An 18941-nucleotide genomic window follows, 5' to 3' on the forward strand; every position below is an offset into this window, starting at 1 on the left:
TGCTACATAAAATTTGAGTTGCCCTAAAACATACACAATCCCCATTTCAAATGACTAAGAATATGTGAAACTGTGATCATTGCTTAGTGGATCCTCAAGCCAACAATTAAGAAATATTCATTTCAGAAGCTCTAAATTCTGTTTGCTTGTTTCTACACAGGAACAAGGTCATGATCCTTCTATTGTCCTTTCAGATCACCTCAAACGTTATGAAAAATGCAGCTTAATAGGAATAATAAAAACATCTCAATGATAAACAATAAAGGACATAGGATTTCAGAAATATGTGGTAAAAGTCTTCCAGTGATTCATCTGCATCAGTAGTACCTTATGCCTCAGTGGCAGGACTCATATAACAAGAGACAATGGTTGAAGGCTCAAGACTCATCTTAAAAGAGATGACTTGAAGTTAGGCGCTTTAGAACTCTTTCTTACTCACTGACTTGTAAGGTTTATACTTGTTTACTAATAGAAACAGAATAGTTTCTAAATTATCAATTTTTATTTCCATACAATGAACAGTATATAGAAATGCGATAGCGTTTTTATTTCTTCAACCTTTTCTTTATGACTCTTTTTTTTTTTTTTTTTTTTTGAGACGGAGTCTCACTCTGTCGCCCAGCCTGGAGTGCATTGGCGCCATCTCAGCTCACTGTAAGATCCGCCTCCCGGGTTTATGCCATTCTTCTGCCTCAGCCTCCCGATGAGCTAGGACTACAGGCGCCCGCCACTACCCGGCTTATTTTTTGTAATTTAGTAGAGACTGGGTTTCACCGTGTTAGCCAGAATGGTCTTCATCTCCTGACCTCATGATCTGCCCGTCTCGGCCTCCCAAAGTGCTGGGATTACAGGCGTGAGCCACTGCGCCCAGCCTTCTTTATTACGCTTAATATTTGATGGTCAGAAAAATATAAAGACTTTTTCCCTCTAAAGGATCTTTACAAGACGAAAAGTAGGGATGAGCTGTCCCTTTCATTCTAGTTTTGGGTTTTCAACTTTACGGATTCTACTATTTAGTAACTATGTGACAGCTTTCTTCATGGTAAAAATGGGAATCACATCACAGAAGCTGTTAGGCTTACATGGAAAGGATATATGAAAGCACTAGACATAATGTCTCCCACATACCCCATTAAATCTTTCAGGAAGCGTTTATCTAGCATCTACTGAAGGGCAGTCCTAGCGTTGAGTAGTAAAGTTAGAGCAGTGAGCAAAACCCAGATACCGTCTTTGCTCACCTAGACGGTAGAGTCTAGAGTACCCCCATGGGTCATACGGAACTTCTCACCCCCTGACCATGGCAGGACCTTGCACAACTCTGTGTCTTTATGCATGGCACTGCCTCAGCCTAAACACATACTCCCATTCTCTGCTCCTAGGCAGAAATGGCTGTATCCAGTCTCTGTCCTCACTTGTCACTTTGCTCATACCTGTGTCACAGTGCTTAAACATGTTATCGCTGCTTCTTTGCCTTTTTGACTATCTTCCCCCACTGGGCTGTAAACTCCTCAAGGATAGGGTATAGGTGTTATTCTTCTTTACACGTCTAGTACTTAGCATAGCCTCTGATACAGAAGAGGTACTGTTTGATAAATAATGAATGAATTAGTGGTACAAGCAGATAACAGGGGGCTACACACTTCCTGTTTTCTTTCTCCCCGTTTCTCAGATGAATGTCTTGAAACCTGCACAGATCTCAAGAGCCCACAGTAATCTCCATATTTCCTATAGTACTTTCTGATGATGTTATTTCTGAAAGCTTACTTCAAACTTCCTTTAGGCATATATTGCTTTATAATTTTCCTCATTCCCTATCACTGGTGAGTGCTTATGTATTAGGCATGCAACTGAGCACTTTATATAAATTATCTTATTAAATTCTCACAACAATCCTGTAAGATACATATGATTATGCCTATTTTACAAAAGAAGGAATTGAGACTGAAGATAGTTAAGGAGCTTGCCCAAGGTCACAAACCAGTAAGTAGCAGAATTTGAGATTCAAACCCAGGGTCTTCCTGCATAGTGAGCACCAAAATCTCCTCCTAAAGCGAAGCTACCACTGTTACCAAGGCAAGGTGTGCCTGAAAGTTCCTTCTGAAGTGGAGAGTGACTCAACATAATTCTCCATGGATTTACATATAACAGCTCTTCTGACTGGTCCTGCTTGGTCCTTGGTTCCAGATTGAGGTTATCAGTTGGTCTACAGCTCCTAACCTACTTCATTTTCACTTGAATCTCATCCAGAGATTTTCACCCTTTTTTAAACTTTGGTCCCTACAGTCATTTTCTACCAGTCAAAATGATATGAAGAACTTTATTTTCCATAGATTATAAAACCAACAAGACGATATAAAGTATAATTATTCCACACTGTAATCCCGGCCGTATTCTATGTTCAGTATTATTGTCTATCCTACCATGGTAGGCCAATCATTGACCTACCGTGATTCAAGGTGACTCAATCTACATGACCCACTACCACTGCAAAATTCTCTAGGGGACTAATTCTTAAGGGCTGCCACCTCCTTCCTGGCAAAAACAGAAGAGGTTAGTTCACCAGGAACCGCTGCTCAAATTGACCCACTGCTTATAGCTCTCCCCAACGAGATGAATAGGTTTCCTGCAAAAAAGACATTGCTTCATACTTAAAAGCTTTATCCAGGACCTAACACAATATAAGGCTATAGTTCATGGAAAAGAACAAAAGAATAAATAACTATACAAATAAGTCAACTATGACCTTATGCTCCCCTCAGGAGGGACAAAAATTTTATTTATCATCTAGAATGTGTCAGGCAGGCCCTATACCAGGCATAGGATATCTCATAAAGAGCAACGCAGTTGTGGTCTTTGCTCCTCTGGATTTTAAAGTCTGCTGGGGAAGTGGACATTAATCAATTGCGAGTACACTGTGATAGCTCCCTCCTCTGAAGCAAGCAATGGCTGCTGACATAGTATAATAACAGATTCACAAAATTGAATATATTTGAGGCCCAAACAGGCATTAAAATGTATAAAAGATAGATAGGAAGTAATAGAGTAATACACCCATAGCAAAAAGAAAGTACAAATTTCACCCATAAGTGTATACCATTCTTTGATGTATTGATAGCTATACAAAGCATATTTGTAGGTTCTACCTAGCCTGCTGGTTGTATGTTTGCCACCCCTGAAAGAATGCTTCAGAATGTGCATTCCTACTATAGAATTAAATGGTAGACTACTTTTTCATGGAAGCCAAACCTTAAGTTTTCTGTAAATATATGGTTTGGCCGTATCCCTACCCAAATCTCATTTGAATTGTACTTCCCATAATCCTCATGTGTCATAGGAGGGACCAGGTAGAGATAATTGAATCATGGGGGTGGTTTACCCCATGGTGTTCTCCTGATAGTGAGTGAGTTCTCACAAGATTTGATGGTTTTATAAGCATCTGGCATTTCCCCTGCTCATTCTTTTCTTTCCTGCCACCATGAGAAGGATGTGTTAGCTTCCCTTTCTGCCATGACTGTAAGTTTGCTGAGGCCTCCCAGCCCTGTGAAACTGTGAGTCAATTAAACCTCTTTCCTTTATAAACTGCCCAGTCTCAGGTAGGTCCTTATAGCAGTGTGAGAACAGACAAATACAAAATACTTTATATTCCTTCTTCCCTGTGTAATCTGAGGCCTCTGGTAGGGTTTTTATAAAGCAACTGTTTGTTCAAGCTGAACCATTTCATTAACTAACCTTGAAATCTTGCCATTCCCTTAATAAGACAGGAAAAATTAACCGGACCAAAAGAAGGACAAACAGCTGCTGAACCATGACCAACAAGTGCCAAATATGCAGGCACTTCTTAAAGAAAATCCTCTGGGTGTTCATGCCCTTTTCACTTAGTGACTAGTAAGCTCAGATGTATTCACCACCAAAGTACCTACATACACTCTTGGCTACAGGCACTAGTTATCTCATTGCTACCCCAAGGACAGTAAAAGCAAAAAATCATTTTTAGAAAAAATGACATTATTCATCTTACTATAAATGCAAGGAAGACAATAAAATTAAATATACCACTGTACTTTATGTCAAAGAAGTCTTATGATTTGACCCTGTTTATGATTTGAATAAACACACATGATTAGAGTCACATATTTCTATAATGTTTGTATGAAAATGTTTTTGATAATTGTATTAACAATAGAAATAACATTAAAAACTTTAAGCTGTCATAGATTTATAAGCTGAATGTGGAAATATTTATTATACGACCTGAATTACACATTGATAGTCAATCTCAAGTGGTAATTAGTAAATATTTACACTATAGTATAAATATCTAAAATAAACCAAATTTACATATATTTTTAGAATAATTTATTCCATAATAGATCTCAACTAGTACCACTATTAAGAGGCAGTTGGTGAACAGAAACGTAGTTCTCTACTCAATACCTATTTTCTCTTTCCTCTTTACAAAAAGCCTAGATTTGGAGGGGGTAGAGGGGTGAATCAATGTGTCTATCTTTAAAAAAACATTTCTAGTTTTCCATGAAGATAGTAGCCATGTAACAGAATTCTGGTCAAGAATATACAGATGGGATTGTTGTTTGGTGCTTAAGAAAAATTCTTTAAAAGGGTGATAGACTTGGTTCTGAAATGCCAAAGAGAGGTCTAGTCTTTTTTCCAGCTCGTGGACGGTAACCTCTAAACCCTTGAAATTTCCTAAATAACAGGATTGTTATTTGTGGTAGGCCCCTCTAACCACATCTGATAGTTTATGTTAATCAGATGATTCATGGTAAGCCCCCAGATAGTTTACACTAAGAAGACGACTCATGATGTAGGCTACCCAAGCCACAAAGACCAACCATGTGATTAGAGCATTGGGGCTTTGAGCCACGCAACAGCCCCAGTATGTTATGGTTTGGCTGTGTCCCTATCTTCTTTTCCTCTGGGGAGGAAAGAAGGGGAGCCTAGAGATTGAGTTCTACCAGGTAGGTGATGATCCAATCAATCATGCCTATGTAATAAAACTCCAATAAAAACTATGGACACCAAAACTAGGTGAGCTTCCTGATTGGCAATACTCCAAGTGTATATTGCTACACATTGATACTAGGCAGGTACTGAGCCCTTGAGGATGATGCCAGGAGGGCAACATATCCTTAAGAATAATGGAAGCTTCACGTTGGGAATTCTCCTAGTCCCACATTCAGCCCTATACATCTCTTCCTTTGGCTGGTTCAGATTTGTATATTTTTGCAAAAAAAAAAAAAAGAAAAGAAACTCCACAAAACTACAATTGTTAAGTATAGCACTTTACTGAGTTCTGTAGGTTATTCTTGCAAATTATCAAACCTGAGGAAGTCTGTGAGGATCTACAAGTTTGAAGCTAGTTGGTCTGAAGTCAGGGTGGCACTAAGAACCCCCAAATTGTGGTTGATGTCAGAAGTCTCGAACAAAGTTGGCAGTCTGGAGGACTGGGCTCTTAGCCTCAAATCTGGCTACCTTGAGTTGACTTTGTTTTTCTTTTCTTCTTTTCTAAATGTAATGCTGGATGTAGAAAAGCCATCTTGTGACAACAAGGAGACAAATATATGCCAAGTCTATCAGACAGGGTTTAATCAGGTAAACTATTTCAAAAATGATGTAATGCAGGAATGAAGGTCCTTCATTCCTGAAAGAGCTGAAGGGCAAAAGACTGAAGATCCTGCTGTAGCAGTCTTTTGCCCTTCCAGCGCTTTAGATGTGTCACCACAGCTATCGTCCAGAGAATCAGGAGGTTGCTGTGGCCACTCAGGAAAGGAAACCACAGGAAACAGGAACCCCAGAGCGAAGGCAAGTGATTGAGAATGAAATGCCCAGAGACAGATGCAAAAACTTCACAACTGGTGAAGCCCGGGTATCTGCCAACCACACTGCCAGAGAAAATATGGTTTTTGCCTCCCTGCAATCTTCACTGGCAGAAAATAAATCACAGCTAGAACTCCAGAGGGAAAAAATCTAAAAAATATATTTTATCAGCCTCCAAGTACCTTCCATATATTTTATTCAATGAAAATGATTTTTGCCATTCTGTTTTTTGTGGTTTGAGACTGGGTCTCACTCTGTCACCCCAGCTGAACTGAAGTCTGATGGCACAATCACAGCTCACTGCAGCCTAGATCTCCTGGGCTCAAGCAATCCTCCCATCTCAGCCACTCAAACAGCTGGGACTACAGGTTTGTGCAACAATGTCCAGCATTTTATTTATTTATTTATTTTTGTAGAGACAGGGTCTCACTGTGTAGTCTAGGCTGGTCTTGAAATCGTGGGCTCAAGCCATCCTCCCACCTCGACCTTCCAAACTGTTGGAATTACAGGCATGAGCCACTGAGCCAAGCCCTATCTCCTGATCTTAAAGGGTTTTTTTTGCAAGTTGTATAATTAAAACTACCATGGTGTTTGGTATAAATGATAAAAATTTTCTCACTATATGAACATACACTGTTTATCAAGAATTCATAAATAATATCATGGGATGGTATTCTTTACATTTTTCCCTTGAAATTTTTAAAGGTATGAATTATGAAAGCCTCTTAGTGAAAAAAAGGGGAATGGCAGTTACCTCTTACCCCATGGCAGCCAATAAAAGTATATAATTTAGTTTATTATTTACATGAAAAAGTACTCTGATGCCCAGAGTTATGACCTCTGAAAATTTCAATCAGATACTCCATCGATAAAAACTTCTAGGCATAAATATCTAATATACATATATTTATCATGTACAAGTGCTACTACACTAATATAGATATTATGAAGCACAGAAATTTAGATAGGATGTAAAAAAGATAATTAAAAATGCTATAAAATGCTATTCAATATTGAATATGGATCATTATTTTTGTGTGTGAAATTTTTCTATTGTGTTAAACATAACATAAAATTCACCATTTAGAAGTGTACAATTCAGTGGTTTTTAGTATATTCATAATCTTGAGCAACTGTCACCACTGTCTAATTCCAGAATATTTCCATCATCTAAAAACAAACCCCATATATCTGTTAGCAGTGACTGCCAATTCCCTTTTCCTCCAACCCCTGGCAACTATTAGTCCACTTTCTGTCTCTATAGGTTTGCCTATTCTAAACATTTTATATAAAAATAATCATAAAATATGAGTCAGTATTTTTAATATGTTTGTTATAGCAGTTTACAAAACAACAATGAAAACTTGTTTCTGCATCAGTTTTTTGATTCATGGTTCTGTTATCATGTCCAAAAAAGACTTGCAAAGATCCACAGACCCAAGTAGACATACATCATTTTTTCAGTCCCACTCATCAATCATTTTGTTGAAATTTGGCTAGGAAATATCTGCTTTCTCTAGGTTTTCTTTCTTTCTTTCTTTTTTTTTTTTTAGAGACAGGGTCTTGCTATGTTGCCCAAGCCAGAGTGTAGTGGCTAGTCACAGGTGCAAGTTCCTGGCCTCAGGTAGTCCTCCCACTTCAGCCTCTCAACAGCTGAGACTCCAGGCATATGCCACCACGCCAGCTTCTAGATACTCATATGAATAAATCAGAAGGTGTTGTGTTTATATGCTTTTAACAATCAGTTCCAAATTCTCTGCAACTGCTTGTATAAGTTTTAAACATATTTAAAATTTCTGATTCCAGGTTAAGTGTGAAGATGTGAAAGTTTTTATAGTGATGCATGTTTTTTCAATGAAAAAAATCACAGAGGTGTTTAAATCGCCATATGTTTCAAAATGTCCATCTCTGTAACCTGAGTTTGTTTCCAAAAGTAGTTGCTTTGTCATTCATTATCATAATATGAATTCTTCACTGAAGGAACATATTAAATTTAAAAAAAACTTGAAATGCGGCATCCTGTGATAGCAATCTTTTTAAGCCGATCACACATTTTATGAGGATTAAGTTACACCTAGATAACCTGTAAATCCATTTAATCTAACACATGCGAAATGCAAGAAAACTGTAATATTTTGGAAGTTAATATACGAGTGTGAGCCCCACAATGATTCCTCCAAAGTGTGCAAGTTCCATTCTTCCCTCAGGTCACTCCTGAACCATGTGGGACCAGTGGCCACTGGATCCAAGGACCTCATAAACCCTCAGTACTATGGCACACCAAATATTAGTACAGCTTAGTATCCTTTGGTGTAATTATTTTTAAAAATATACAAATGGAACTTTGGACATTTTTTCCCACACACCAATGGATCATCCTGCATATTCCAATGTAGAGGCCATCAATCTTAAAAAAACAAAAAAAAGAGGTTAACGTTTAAAAAAAAAACTGAATTCAGCAGTGATAATTATACTAGGCACTCAGAAAATATTTATGGAAGGAAAGGAGGCAAAGAGGAAAGAAAAGTAAAAAGAAATTACAGCAGATAAAAAGTTCTAAAAGTTCATATAGTCTAAGGAACAAAGTCTTGATTGTAAACATCTCATTTATGAAGAGAGGTTCTTTTAAATTAAAAAATAAAATTTTACTATTATTTAAAAATCCAGTATTTAGAGTAGACTAAGTAATTAGGTGGTGAGACCTAGGGTGGTGAGTCTAGGATCAAGGCCAACACTTACCTTTACTTATGCTCTAAAACCAGGTATTTAGACATAAGCAAAGGAATTTACAGTGAAACCAAAGGTCCCTGACAGAAAAAGAGCAAATATCTACATCATTTAAATGTTAGGTGACATAAACACAGAAGAATTTTTTATTTCATTTTAATGTTATTATAAAACTATAATAGAGTAACTATGTATGATTATAACTATATAAATCTCATAGAATTTAAAAAGGTTGAGAAGTTAGAAAACACTTGAAATATAAATATATTCCAATTTGGTAAATAGCTATTATAAAATCACTTGAATGAAAAGATGAAAACCAAGGCATACAGTATTCATAGATGACTAAGTGCATTGTTTACCACCACAAGTATTCAGAACAAAAGGTAGAAGTACTGACTTCACGACCTCAATATATTCATGAAGAAGTTCAAAGCATTTATGGCTTACGGGAGCTATGAAAACTAGGATTTATTTAATAGGTCATCCAATGAAAATAATATGAAATAACTTCCTACCTTTGTGATAAGAATTCGGTATCTATCCAGCATTGCCTGGTTGTCATGGCAGCCTGCCAGTAACTGCCATACCTCTGCCCTCAATGCTTCGGGGACACCACTCTTCACCAGAGTAGATAGCCCTTTTGGTCGTGCACCAAGGTTATTGTGCCTGAGAAGACAAGAAAATAATCCATTCACACTCCCTTTATAACTCCTGAACTGCTGTTGCTATGAAAAATATACTAGTTTATATAAAAGTGTAAGCTTGGCTCAAGAGAAAACTGTTTGCGGCGGGGCATTAAACAATAGTACTGCTTAAGCTCAGTTATGTCTTCAACTTTTTTTCTTGATCTCATCTTCTTTATTGGTGAACCAGATAATTCTACCTCCAGGAAAAGCTTTTTCTTCCTCTCATTTACTTTTAAAAATCATCCTATGGACTTATTCATAATAATGAATGTTTTAGTTATATATTGCTAGGCAACATTCCAAGGCATAAAATGAACCATCTGAATCCCCTGAAATGAATGTACAGCAAGCTGGACAATGATGTGTGGCAGGGAATAGGGTTCAGGAAATGATGTTGAAAATGGATCACAGGCCTATCACACCTTGACTATACCCACTTCTCTGAGGCCAAGCTGAGCTGGGCCAAGTGCCAAAGACAGGCTCCACAGTATAGGAGACATAAGGCATACATATTACAGTCAAGTTTTATGTGGCGGCCACATCCTGACTCCAAGGTCCTCCAGGAAGCGCTGTCTCTTGATGACCTAACTCGGAATTCTTTGTTCCAGGATAAACTTAGATATCAATGAACTTCCAAGTTAAAACGACCTAAGATAGGTTTTCTAGTAAGAAGAGTTCATTATTGTTTACATGTCTGAATTTGTCTCCCTGACTTGTTACAACAGCAAGTGCTCACTAAAGGAAGGACCTAGCCCTTTCCTACAATCACCAGAACCTACACAACAACTCCAACTTGCTGGGGAAGCAACATATATTTATCAGGCTTTACCACATCCCGAAGGTGTGCGGCGTCAGAACAAAGGCAAAGATCTCTCCTCCTAAAATCAATGATCACAACATAGTAAATATGCTACTATGCACATCTGACCAAGAAACTGAATTGCATATCTCAATATTGTGAATGTAATTTCATCTGCCATCTTTTTCCGGGTGCCTAGCTTGAATCTGGAACTATATTCTACGCCTTTTTGCTCAGACTTTACTTTTATTTGCTGCTCACTTTTTATCTCTTAGAGCTGACTCTGGTGCAACCACTGGGACTCCAAACCTTGACAATGTACTCTGGTTTGATCTAACACCCCAGGCTCTGGTTTCAAGTTTTGAGCCTCAAAAGTCATAAAAGCCACATGTCTATTTTCTAAAAGTGACCTCCCAGCTACTTCACTAGATTATACACACTGTTCCACCTCTAGCTCAAACCCCAGTATTGGCATACCTTCCACTGAAAATATATTCCTTGCTTTTCCCATACTGTCATAATTGGGCTATCTCAGAAAAAAACTAAAACTTCCACAACTGAAACAAGTTCAAGTAAACTCATCCCACTAATAATGTTAGTAAACCATCAGATTTAATGGTTTATTTTAGCCTTTTCTAGCTAAGCTTTTGTATTGTTGGGTTAGAGAAACTAAGCTGATAATACTGATAGGCTTGAAGCAAAAATAAACTAGAGACAGGTAGAGCTGATATGATTTAACACCTTAAAATAACAGTTATGGTGCCAAGTGACAAAAGCAAGTTTCAAATTAGTAAATAGGTGTTAGTTTAAATACACCTACATACCCACTATTTTGAAACCTGCTTTTACACACGCCTAGAAAAATAATAGGGAAGAACATACTCCAAAATATCTATGTAATAGAATTAAGAGGGAAAGTAGCCCTTTTATTTTCCTATGCTGTCTGAAATATTTATAATGATTTTAAATTCTTTCATAATCATTAAACACAAAAAGTCATTTCAATTCTTTAAACTTCTCTCATGGCTTTAAATTAAAACATAATTTCAGTTAATTTGGAAAAACACTATAGATAATTATGTTTCACAAAATATATCAAGTAGAGGAAGAGTATTAATTATTCTTCAGAAGACTTCCACCTGAATAAACTATTTGACAAAGAATATTATGCCACAAGAGAGCCAGGATTAGTTATAAAAGGATCTTTTTGTAATTTAATGTTTGGCTCTGATTATACTTTTGAATAGGAAAAACATATGGGTTAAGGGTATTAGTATAGAAAATTGGGTTAATTAAAAGCAATGATGTACAAAAAGCAAAGTTCATTCCCTCTAAAATTAAATGCAAAATACTTTGAATTATGAGTCCAGTAATTTATAATATCATGTAAGGGAAATCCAAAGTAGTTAAATATAGTATATGTTACATGTTATATAGAGATCAGCAAGACATCACTGTGTCTCTACAGCTATTAAAACTCCAATAAATTTAATTAATTAAAACTCCATGTCAAAGAATCCTTTCTTGGCTGGGCACAGTGGCTCACATCCATAATCCCAGCACTTTGGGAGGCCGAAGTAGGCAGGATCGTTTGAGCCCAGGAGTTCAGACCAGTTCCAGACCAGTTTCAGACTGGGCAACATGGCGAAACCCCATCTCTACAAAAAAAAAATACACAAAAAACTTAGCTGGACATGGTGGCATGTGCCTGTAGTTCCAGCTACTTGGGAGGCTGAGGTGGGAGAATCACCTGAGCCTCAGAGGTTGAGACCAAATGAGCTAAGATCGCACCAGCTAGGGCATCGGAGTGAGACCCTGTCCCAAAATTTAAAAATTAAGAACATTGAAAAAAATCATTTCTTCCATGGCACGCATAATTCTCCATCATACTCTTACCCTGTGCAACAAATTTCAAGAATTGGTATAGAAGCACTATCTCTATTTCTTACCCTCCAATTCCTTCCTCAATTCAGTTCAACATGGCTTCTGCATCTCTCCTTGAAAAGTTTTCACTTAAATGATCTATGACTTCTCTCCATGCTCCACTGGATCCAAGACATACTTTCAGTCCTTTCACTGTTGACCAATCTGTTTCCCTTGGCTTCAGTGACAAAGCACTACCTCTTTATCCACCTTCACAAACTCCACTGTTGATTGCTTCTCCTCTGTTAACCTCTTAAGTGCTTAAAGTTCTCTCTCTTTACTCTTGCCCTTTTCTTTCATTCTCTTGTCTGTAGGCATTATCACCTATAAACATGTATCCCAAGTTCCAGAAGCTCAAAGGTACCTCAAAATCAGTATGCCCAAGTCTGAACTCAGTTTCTTCTCCGTAAACCTGGTCATTTTCCAGGGTATTCCACCTCAGAAACTGTTACCACAATCCATCCTAACTGGAAACCCAGGAGTTATTTTTGCCCCATCATCTATTACTAATCCATCACCAAGTCTAATATATCTTATTTTCTCAACCTCTACAAAGTTCATGCACTTCTATCTCAACTGCAACCAACTTTATCCTCCCTAAACCTCTGCAATAGCATCCTAACATTCACTGGACCTACTACAACATATTTCCAATATTGTAGGCAAAATGAAAATAACAAGCAGCTTGATTAAATATTCGGTTGGCCCAGATTGTTTTGTATAATGATTTAACTGTAATATTTTATATAATGATATATAATAACGATTTAACTATAATATTTTAAAGTTTCAGTATCTCTTCCTACACATGCATACACACATACATACACATACTCCTTAAGATTAATAGTCAACAGTCCCCAATGAATACTTTATCATAATATAATACAACTCCATTGATTCAGTTTCTAGCTGACCCTTAGCCACTTGTTTGGCCAGGCAAACGAAAATGTCTTTTCTCCTCTCTTAACAATTGAAGCACTATTTATCTTTAGAGACTAACATTTAAAAAGAACTGAGTCACTCATAACACTGCTTAACAGCCTTCTTTTACTGGTTATCCCAAGTAACAGTACAGCAATTATACTGCATATAGCACCCTATCACTTGAGAGGCACTAATAAATATTAAGCCAGATGCTGCTAGTATATATCTATGACCAGAGAAGATCCAAATAAATAAAACAGATATTTATAAAAATAATCATTGCTTTCAATATTTCTGATTAAAATGTAACTACACATTGCCATTGCTTTAATACATTAACTGTAGCTATCAGGAACTTGAAAATAGGCAACTGGTTATGATACCAGCTGAACTCTACCCTAGAAACAAGATGGATACCTAATACAATTATTTTTAAAGTCACACATAAATCAAATGTCTATTAATCATACAGTAATTGGCTAGGTTTTAATGCATGAATAGAAACTCCACAAGGGCAAGAATCTTTGTCTTCTTTACTTATATATCTTAAGCACCTAGAAGCAGTGCCCTGCATATAAAAGGCATTTAATACATTTTTGGTAAGTGAATAAATATAATTATGAAATGAAATTAATATCTCAATTACAAAAGCTAAACAAAAAAGAATGCTTTTTTAGAAGCAAACATTCTCACTGAATTTAATAGGATCAAAAAAATGCCACGGACTCATCTAGTGGATTTCCTTTGCTTTCAAAGAGGATTTTCTTGAAACTACTTAGGCATGTAAGAACTCTACTTTTAAAGGTGTCTACTGGGGGATAAAATTTCAAAGGGAAAGAGTTATTTCTAACAAAAACAGCAGAAAAAGCAAGAGATGAGGGGGATAAAAGTCATTGAATATGACCACTGAAAAGTCACGAATGGAATCAGAGAAATTTTGATAGGAGGTGGAAGTAGGTGGCTATTAGATATGAGAATATGACACCAGCAGCATGACCCATTTGAAAAAGTTCTCTCCAGAAAAGGAAAGAACTACAACTGAAATTAAAAGATGAGGAGGCATCAAGAAAGGTCGGAGATTTCTCCATCCCACAATAATGAGAAGAACTACATACGGAGAAGTTATACGACCTACATTAAGAAATGTTTCAAGAAAAAGGATAGATTAAAGGTCATTATGAAGATGAAAAGCATACAGATTCTAAATACATTTTCCCACTCTGATGATTAGTAATTAAGAGCCATGAAAAATACAATTAAAATGCCTATTAAATAAGTATCAATTTTATCTTATTCAATAAAAGAGAATGACAGATTTGAAGGTGATTTTACTCGATGTAATAATCCAATACCCAATTTTTTTCCTCCAATGTTCACTTAGTCTTTCTGGTTAGAAAATCTTCTTGCATATTCTTCCTGAAAAACGTTGACTTATGGCTAAGTATTCACAGTGAGCACTACCTTTTTTTTTGTCTTTAAACTTTTTCAAGTTTTCCATGCATTTCAAAACCTGAAGCAGTTATCCAGATATTATTCTGCCTAATCCCTTAAATAATTTAAATAATAGTTAAATCATCATCATTACCATTCTGAATATAGTCAACATATAAAGAAATATTGCTACCACTTTTAGTTTTGGTTTTACAAGTTCTCCCATCACAAATGATTTTTTTTTTCTCTCTCTCTCTCTCTCTCAATCTTTCTTTCTTTAGCTCACATGCTTTTTTCATGCAGCTATTTCTTCAATACACTTTTAACTCCAATCTGCTTTAAAGACCTCCAGTACTGAACTTTTTATATAGTCTGTTCTTAGTTTTCTTTTCTATATTATTTTTATTTTTTCTAATGGTTTCAAATTAGTATTGAAATATTTTTCCTTTACATCTTTCTGATAGTGTATTTGATTATAAGAATTCTGACTTTATTCATGTTTTGCTTGTTTAATAGAATGATCTAGCTATTTAAGAGTAAGTTCAAAATATTTTCAAGCACATTTAAAGTTTCACTGAGTATATATACTGTCTCCTCACTTTAAAAAATATTTCCACAAAGCACAAAGTGTAGGACTCCACACGACAGGTGCTTTACCTACATAAATCACAAAAAAAGTCTGTATGTAAATGCCTACCTATTTTTCCTGAGACTTAGGAAATCTCTAAATCGAATGTTTCAGAAGGAAATTCTGAGCACAATTAAAAATATTTGACAATCCTTGTATAAAAGACATAGTAGTTTAAACTTCTATAGTTTAAGCAAATGTTACCCTTTTCATATCATGACATAATTATAATGGCCCAAATAAAAAAAATATTTGAATTGTAAAAGATGCAACAAGTTTTCTAAAGGTCTAAGAATCAATTATCTTAGTTTTTTAAAACATTTCCCTCAGACCTTTAAATAATTTCCTCAAGTCAATTAATAAAAATATTATTAGAAATATTTTATTTCTGAAAAAAATGTACACTGAATTTCGGCTGAGAAACTCTGTCAATTCTACCTCAAAAGTCTTTTCCCATTTGGAGCCTCCTCTCTGTACACAGGGTCTGTGAGTTTGGTATAAATATCATCAACCCATGCAATTACCTCCCAATTTGTTTCCTGTTAATCAATGTTCTTTCTACTCCAATATTACCTTCCCTCCCCGCCAAAGAAAAAACAAACAAACAAACAAACAAACAATGGGATCGCAGCTTAAAGAAATTTGTTAGATATTGTCTTTATTGAAGTTGGGCAGTAGGCGCAAGAAGCTTCATTGTATTATTTTATTTCTGTATACATTCAAAAGTGTCCATTGGGTCTACAATGCTTTCAGAAGGATTTATTGATTATATCACAATTTTCTATTTACAGGTCTACACGCCTCTATAACATGGTAAACCTTGAGGGTAGAAACTATGTTTACTCATCTTTAAATCAGCAGTGTCTGTTAAAGTCCCTAAGAAAGATTATTAAGATTTAAAAGTTGAATGAATGAATGAATGAATGAAGTGACTTGTTTTACAGAGAAAAAAGTGGTCAAGAAATGTGAAAACAGTCTCAGTGTTTCAGTAACTTTGTTAAATAATCTCTTATGAGTATGCGTTCCCACCCACATTGATTATAAACCTCAAAGGTAAAAACTATGCTGTTTTCTATGTATCTCTAAGAGCCTAAGATGATGCCTCATAAATTTTCATTGAAGCAAGTAATAAATCTTGCATTTTAGAAACTGAGTGGAGATCTCTATTTGGCTATTTATTTAGTCATCAAAAGATTTTGTTTTCTTATCCACCATACTGCCATTCTCATTATCTCTCTTTAAAATCATGACCAGAAGCTTCAAGTACTACCCAGGCAAGAGTATCAATTTTCCTAGTTTATTCATTCACTCACTAGAACTTCTACACGCTCTTATAAAAACTAATCTGGGCCAGGTGCAGTGGCTCACACCTGTAATCCCAGGACTTCGGGAGGCCCAGGCAGGCAGATCACAAGGTCAGGAGTTCAAGACCAGCCCGCCCAACATGGTGATACCCCACCTCTACTAAAGACACAAAAAATTAGCCAGGTGTGTTAGCCCACACCTGTAATCTCAGCTACTCAAGAAGCTGAGGCAGGAGAATCACTTGAACCTGGGAGGCAGAGGTTGCAGTGAGCCTAGATCACGCCATTGCACTCCAGCCTGGGTGACAGGGTGAGACTCTGTCTCAAAAAAAAAAAAAACTATTCTAGCAAGGTACCTATATTTATAGAAATGGCAGCCTGCCCACCTGGTTAAAAATGTTCTGGCTCTAATGGCCAGGCACGGTGGCTCACACCTGTAATTCCAGCACTTTGGGAGTCCAAAGTAGGTGGATCACCTGAGGTCAGGAGTTCGAGACCATCCTGGCCAACATGGCAAAACCTCGTCTCTACTAAAAATACAAAAATTAGCAGGGCGTGGTAGCACATGCCTATAAATCCCAGCTACTCGGGAGGCTGAGGCAGAAGAATCACTTAAACCTAGGAGGTGGAGGTTGCAGTGAGTCGAGGTCACCATTGCACTCCAGCCTGGATAACATGAGTGAAACTCCATCTCAAAAAAAAAAAAAAAAAAAAAAAAAGAAAAGAAAAACAGAAAACACACACACCCCCACACGCACTTCTAATTCTAAAACCAGAGTGGTTTAGATTCAAAAACTGGCTTTGTCATTTACTTGACATGATCATGGGCAAATTACTTACTGGCTGTGAGATCTTGAGCAAGTTACTTACTTGCTGCCATTATATTTTCTGTATTTTTACACTAGCTACCTAACATAGCTATGCCTCAGTTTTCTTATCTCTAAAATGAAGATATGATAATACCTACCTCAGAGAGCTGCTGCAACAATTAACATGGAGAGTGCTTAGAATAGAACCTGGCACATAGTAAGTGCACCGAACTGTCAGTTATTACCTTTGTAGCCACGCCTCACCTTTCCTTCTGTTACAATGAGCTACCTCTCCTTCCAAATTCAACCCCTCCACTAGTCAACATATACATCTTTTCTTGCCTATTCATCAACCTATCCTATAATTATGTCCTCTTTCTCTGACACTATCAAGTTTTCTGTTACATCCTTTCTAACAACATACAAACATGCTATATTGCCCATTTAATAAAAAACTCTCAACCCACATCCACTTACTAATGTGTCCTCATTTCCTATCATCCCTTTATAGCAAAACTATTTTTAAGAGTTATCTATATCTGCTGATTTCCAATCCAGCTGGGCTTTCATTCCTGCCTCTCCATTGAAACTGTTCTTAAGATCACCAGTGACACCTAAATTGTTGAACCCAGTGGAATTCTAGGCTTCATTGGACTTCACCTATCAGCATTTGATTACTGTCTCCTTCCTGATAGACTTAGTTTACTTGATTTTTATCTTTATTCTCCTCCCACCTCACTGGTTGTGCTTTCTTGGGCTCCTTTGCATGATCCTCCTCATATTTCCAACTCCCAAACACTGGAGTGGTCGGGGGTGCAGTCTTTGGATGATGTCGTCATCTAAACTCACTCCCTAAGTAATCTCACCCATTTCATTCTAATAGCTTTAAAAACCATCTATATACTGATGACTCCCAAACTCATATTTCCTTCCCTATCTTTTCCTTGAACTCAGTGTTATATGAAAATGACTAATGGACATAGTCACTTGGATGTCTTAAATGCATCTCAACGTCTCCAAAATCTTGATTTTATCCTCCAAATCTCTCTTCTTCTATATTTGAGTAAATAACAAGTCTTCTAGTAGCTCAAGCCAAAAACTCTGACATCAGTGGCCAGTTATTTATTTTTCTCAGGCCACACAGAAAACAGAGGCAAATACTATCATTAGTCTCTTAAAATATATCCAGAATCTGATCACATGTCACCCTCTGCTACCAGCATGGTGCAAAACATAATTATCTCTCCCCTGGATTATTTACAATAGCATTCTACCTATTCTGCCTGCTTCCATCTTTGTTCCCTTTTAATCCATTTTTCACTGGGCAGTCAGAATAATATTTTTAAAATGTTTAAATCAGAATATCTCACCATGACATGATCAAGACACAAATTATTCAAGTAACATTCCCAGGGTTCAAGATGAAGCCAAATATAAGATAAATGAATCTGTGTATAATCTAATGGAGAATATTACAACTTAGATTTCTTAAAACACTATATAAGATAAAAATAACTACCAAATATAGATATATAAAATGTTCATAAAATTGGACAGAAATCTGTAATGGTGAGAGATATTTCATTCAAAAATTCAGTCAATAAATATGAATTGAGCACCTACTATACTCTAGGAACTGTAGGAGATGTCTCTAAAACAACAGTGACTTTAAGGAGGTCATGTGCATTTGACATAACTTTGCAGGATAAGAAGAGAAAAGTTAGTTAAGACAGAGTTACCAACGAGTATGCAAGGTATAATGAAGGAACTGTTGTGACAGGAGAAAAGAATACACTTCAAATAGCCATCTATGTATAAGACATAAATTTCCTTTTTTTCCTCTTTTTTCTTTTTTAGATTTAGTGATAC

At 36.5% G+C, this 18941-nt stretch overlaps 1 protein-coding gene across 19 annotated transcripts in view; it reads right to left on the reverse strand.

The window, feature by feature from the left end:
• The window catches only part of RABGAP1L (RAB GTPase activating protein 1 like), a 786378-nt gene that overhangs the window by 556062 nt on the left and 211375 nt on the right, over nt 1-18941 (reverse strand). For 18 of the 19 annotated variants that reach the window (XR_004181472.1, XR_004181455.1, XR_004181462.1 and 15 more), the window contains one exon: nt 9081-9231. Coding sequence is in view for 14 of the 19 variants with exons in the window: in XM_031661559.1 (XP_031517419.1) it covers nt 9081-9231 (151 nt within the window). In the remaining 5 variants the exon portion in view is untranslated. Of the gene's footprint in view, nt 1-7373; nt 8243-9080; nt 9232-18941 lie in introns of those variants that run through there. The other variant, XM_031662005.1, reaches the window with a different exon arrangement.

Source organism: Papio anubis, chromosome 1 (assembly GCF_008728515.1).
Source record: "Papio anubis isolate 15944 chromosome 1, Panubis1.0, whole genome shotgun sequence".
NCBI lineage: Eukaryota > Metazoa > Chordata > Mammalia > Primates > Cercopithecidae > Papio > Papio anubis.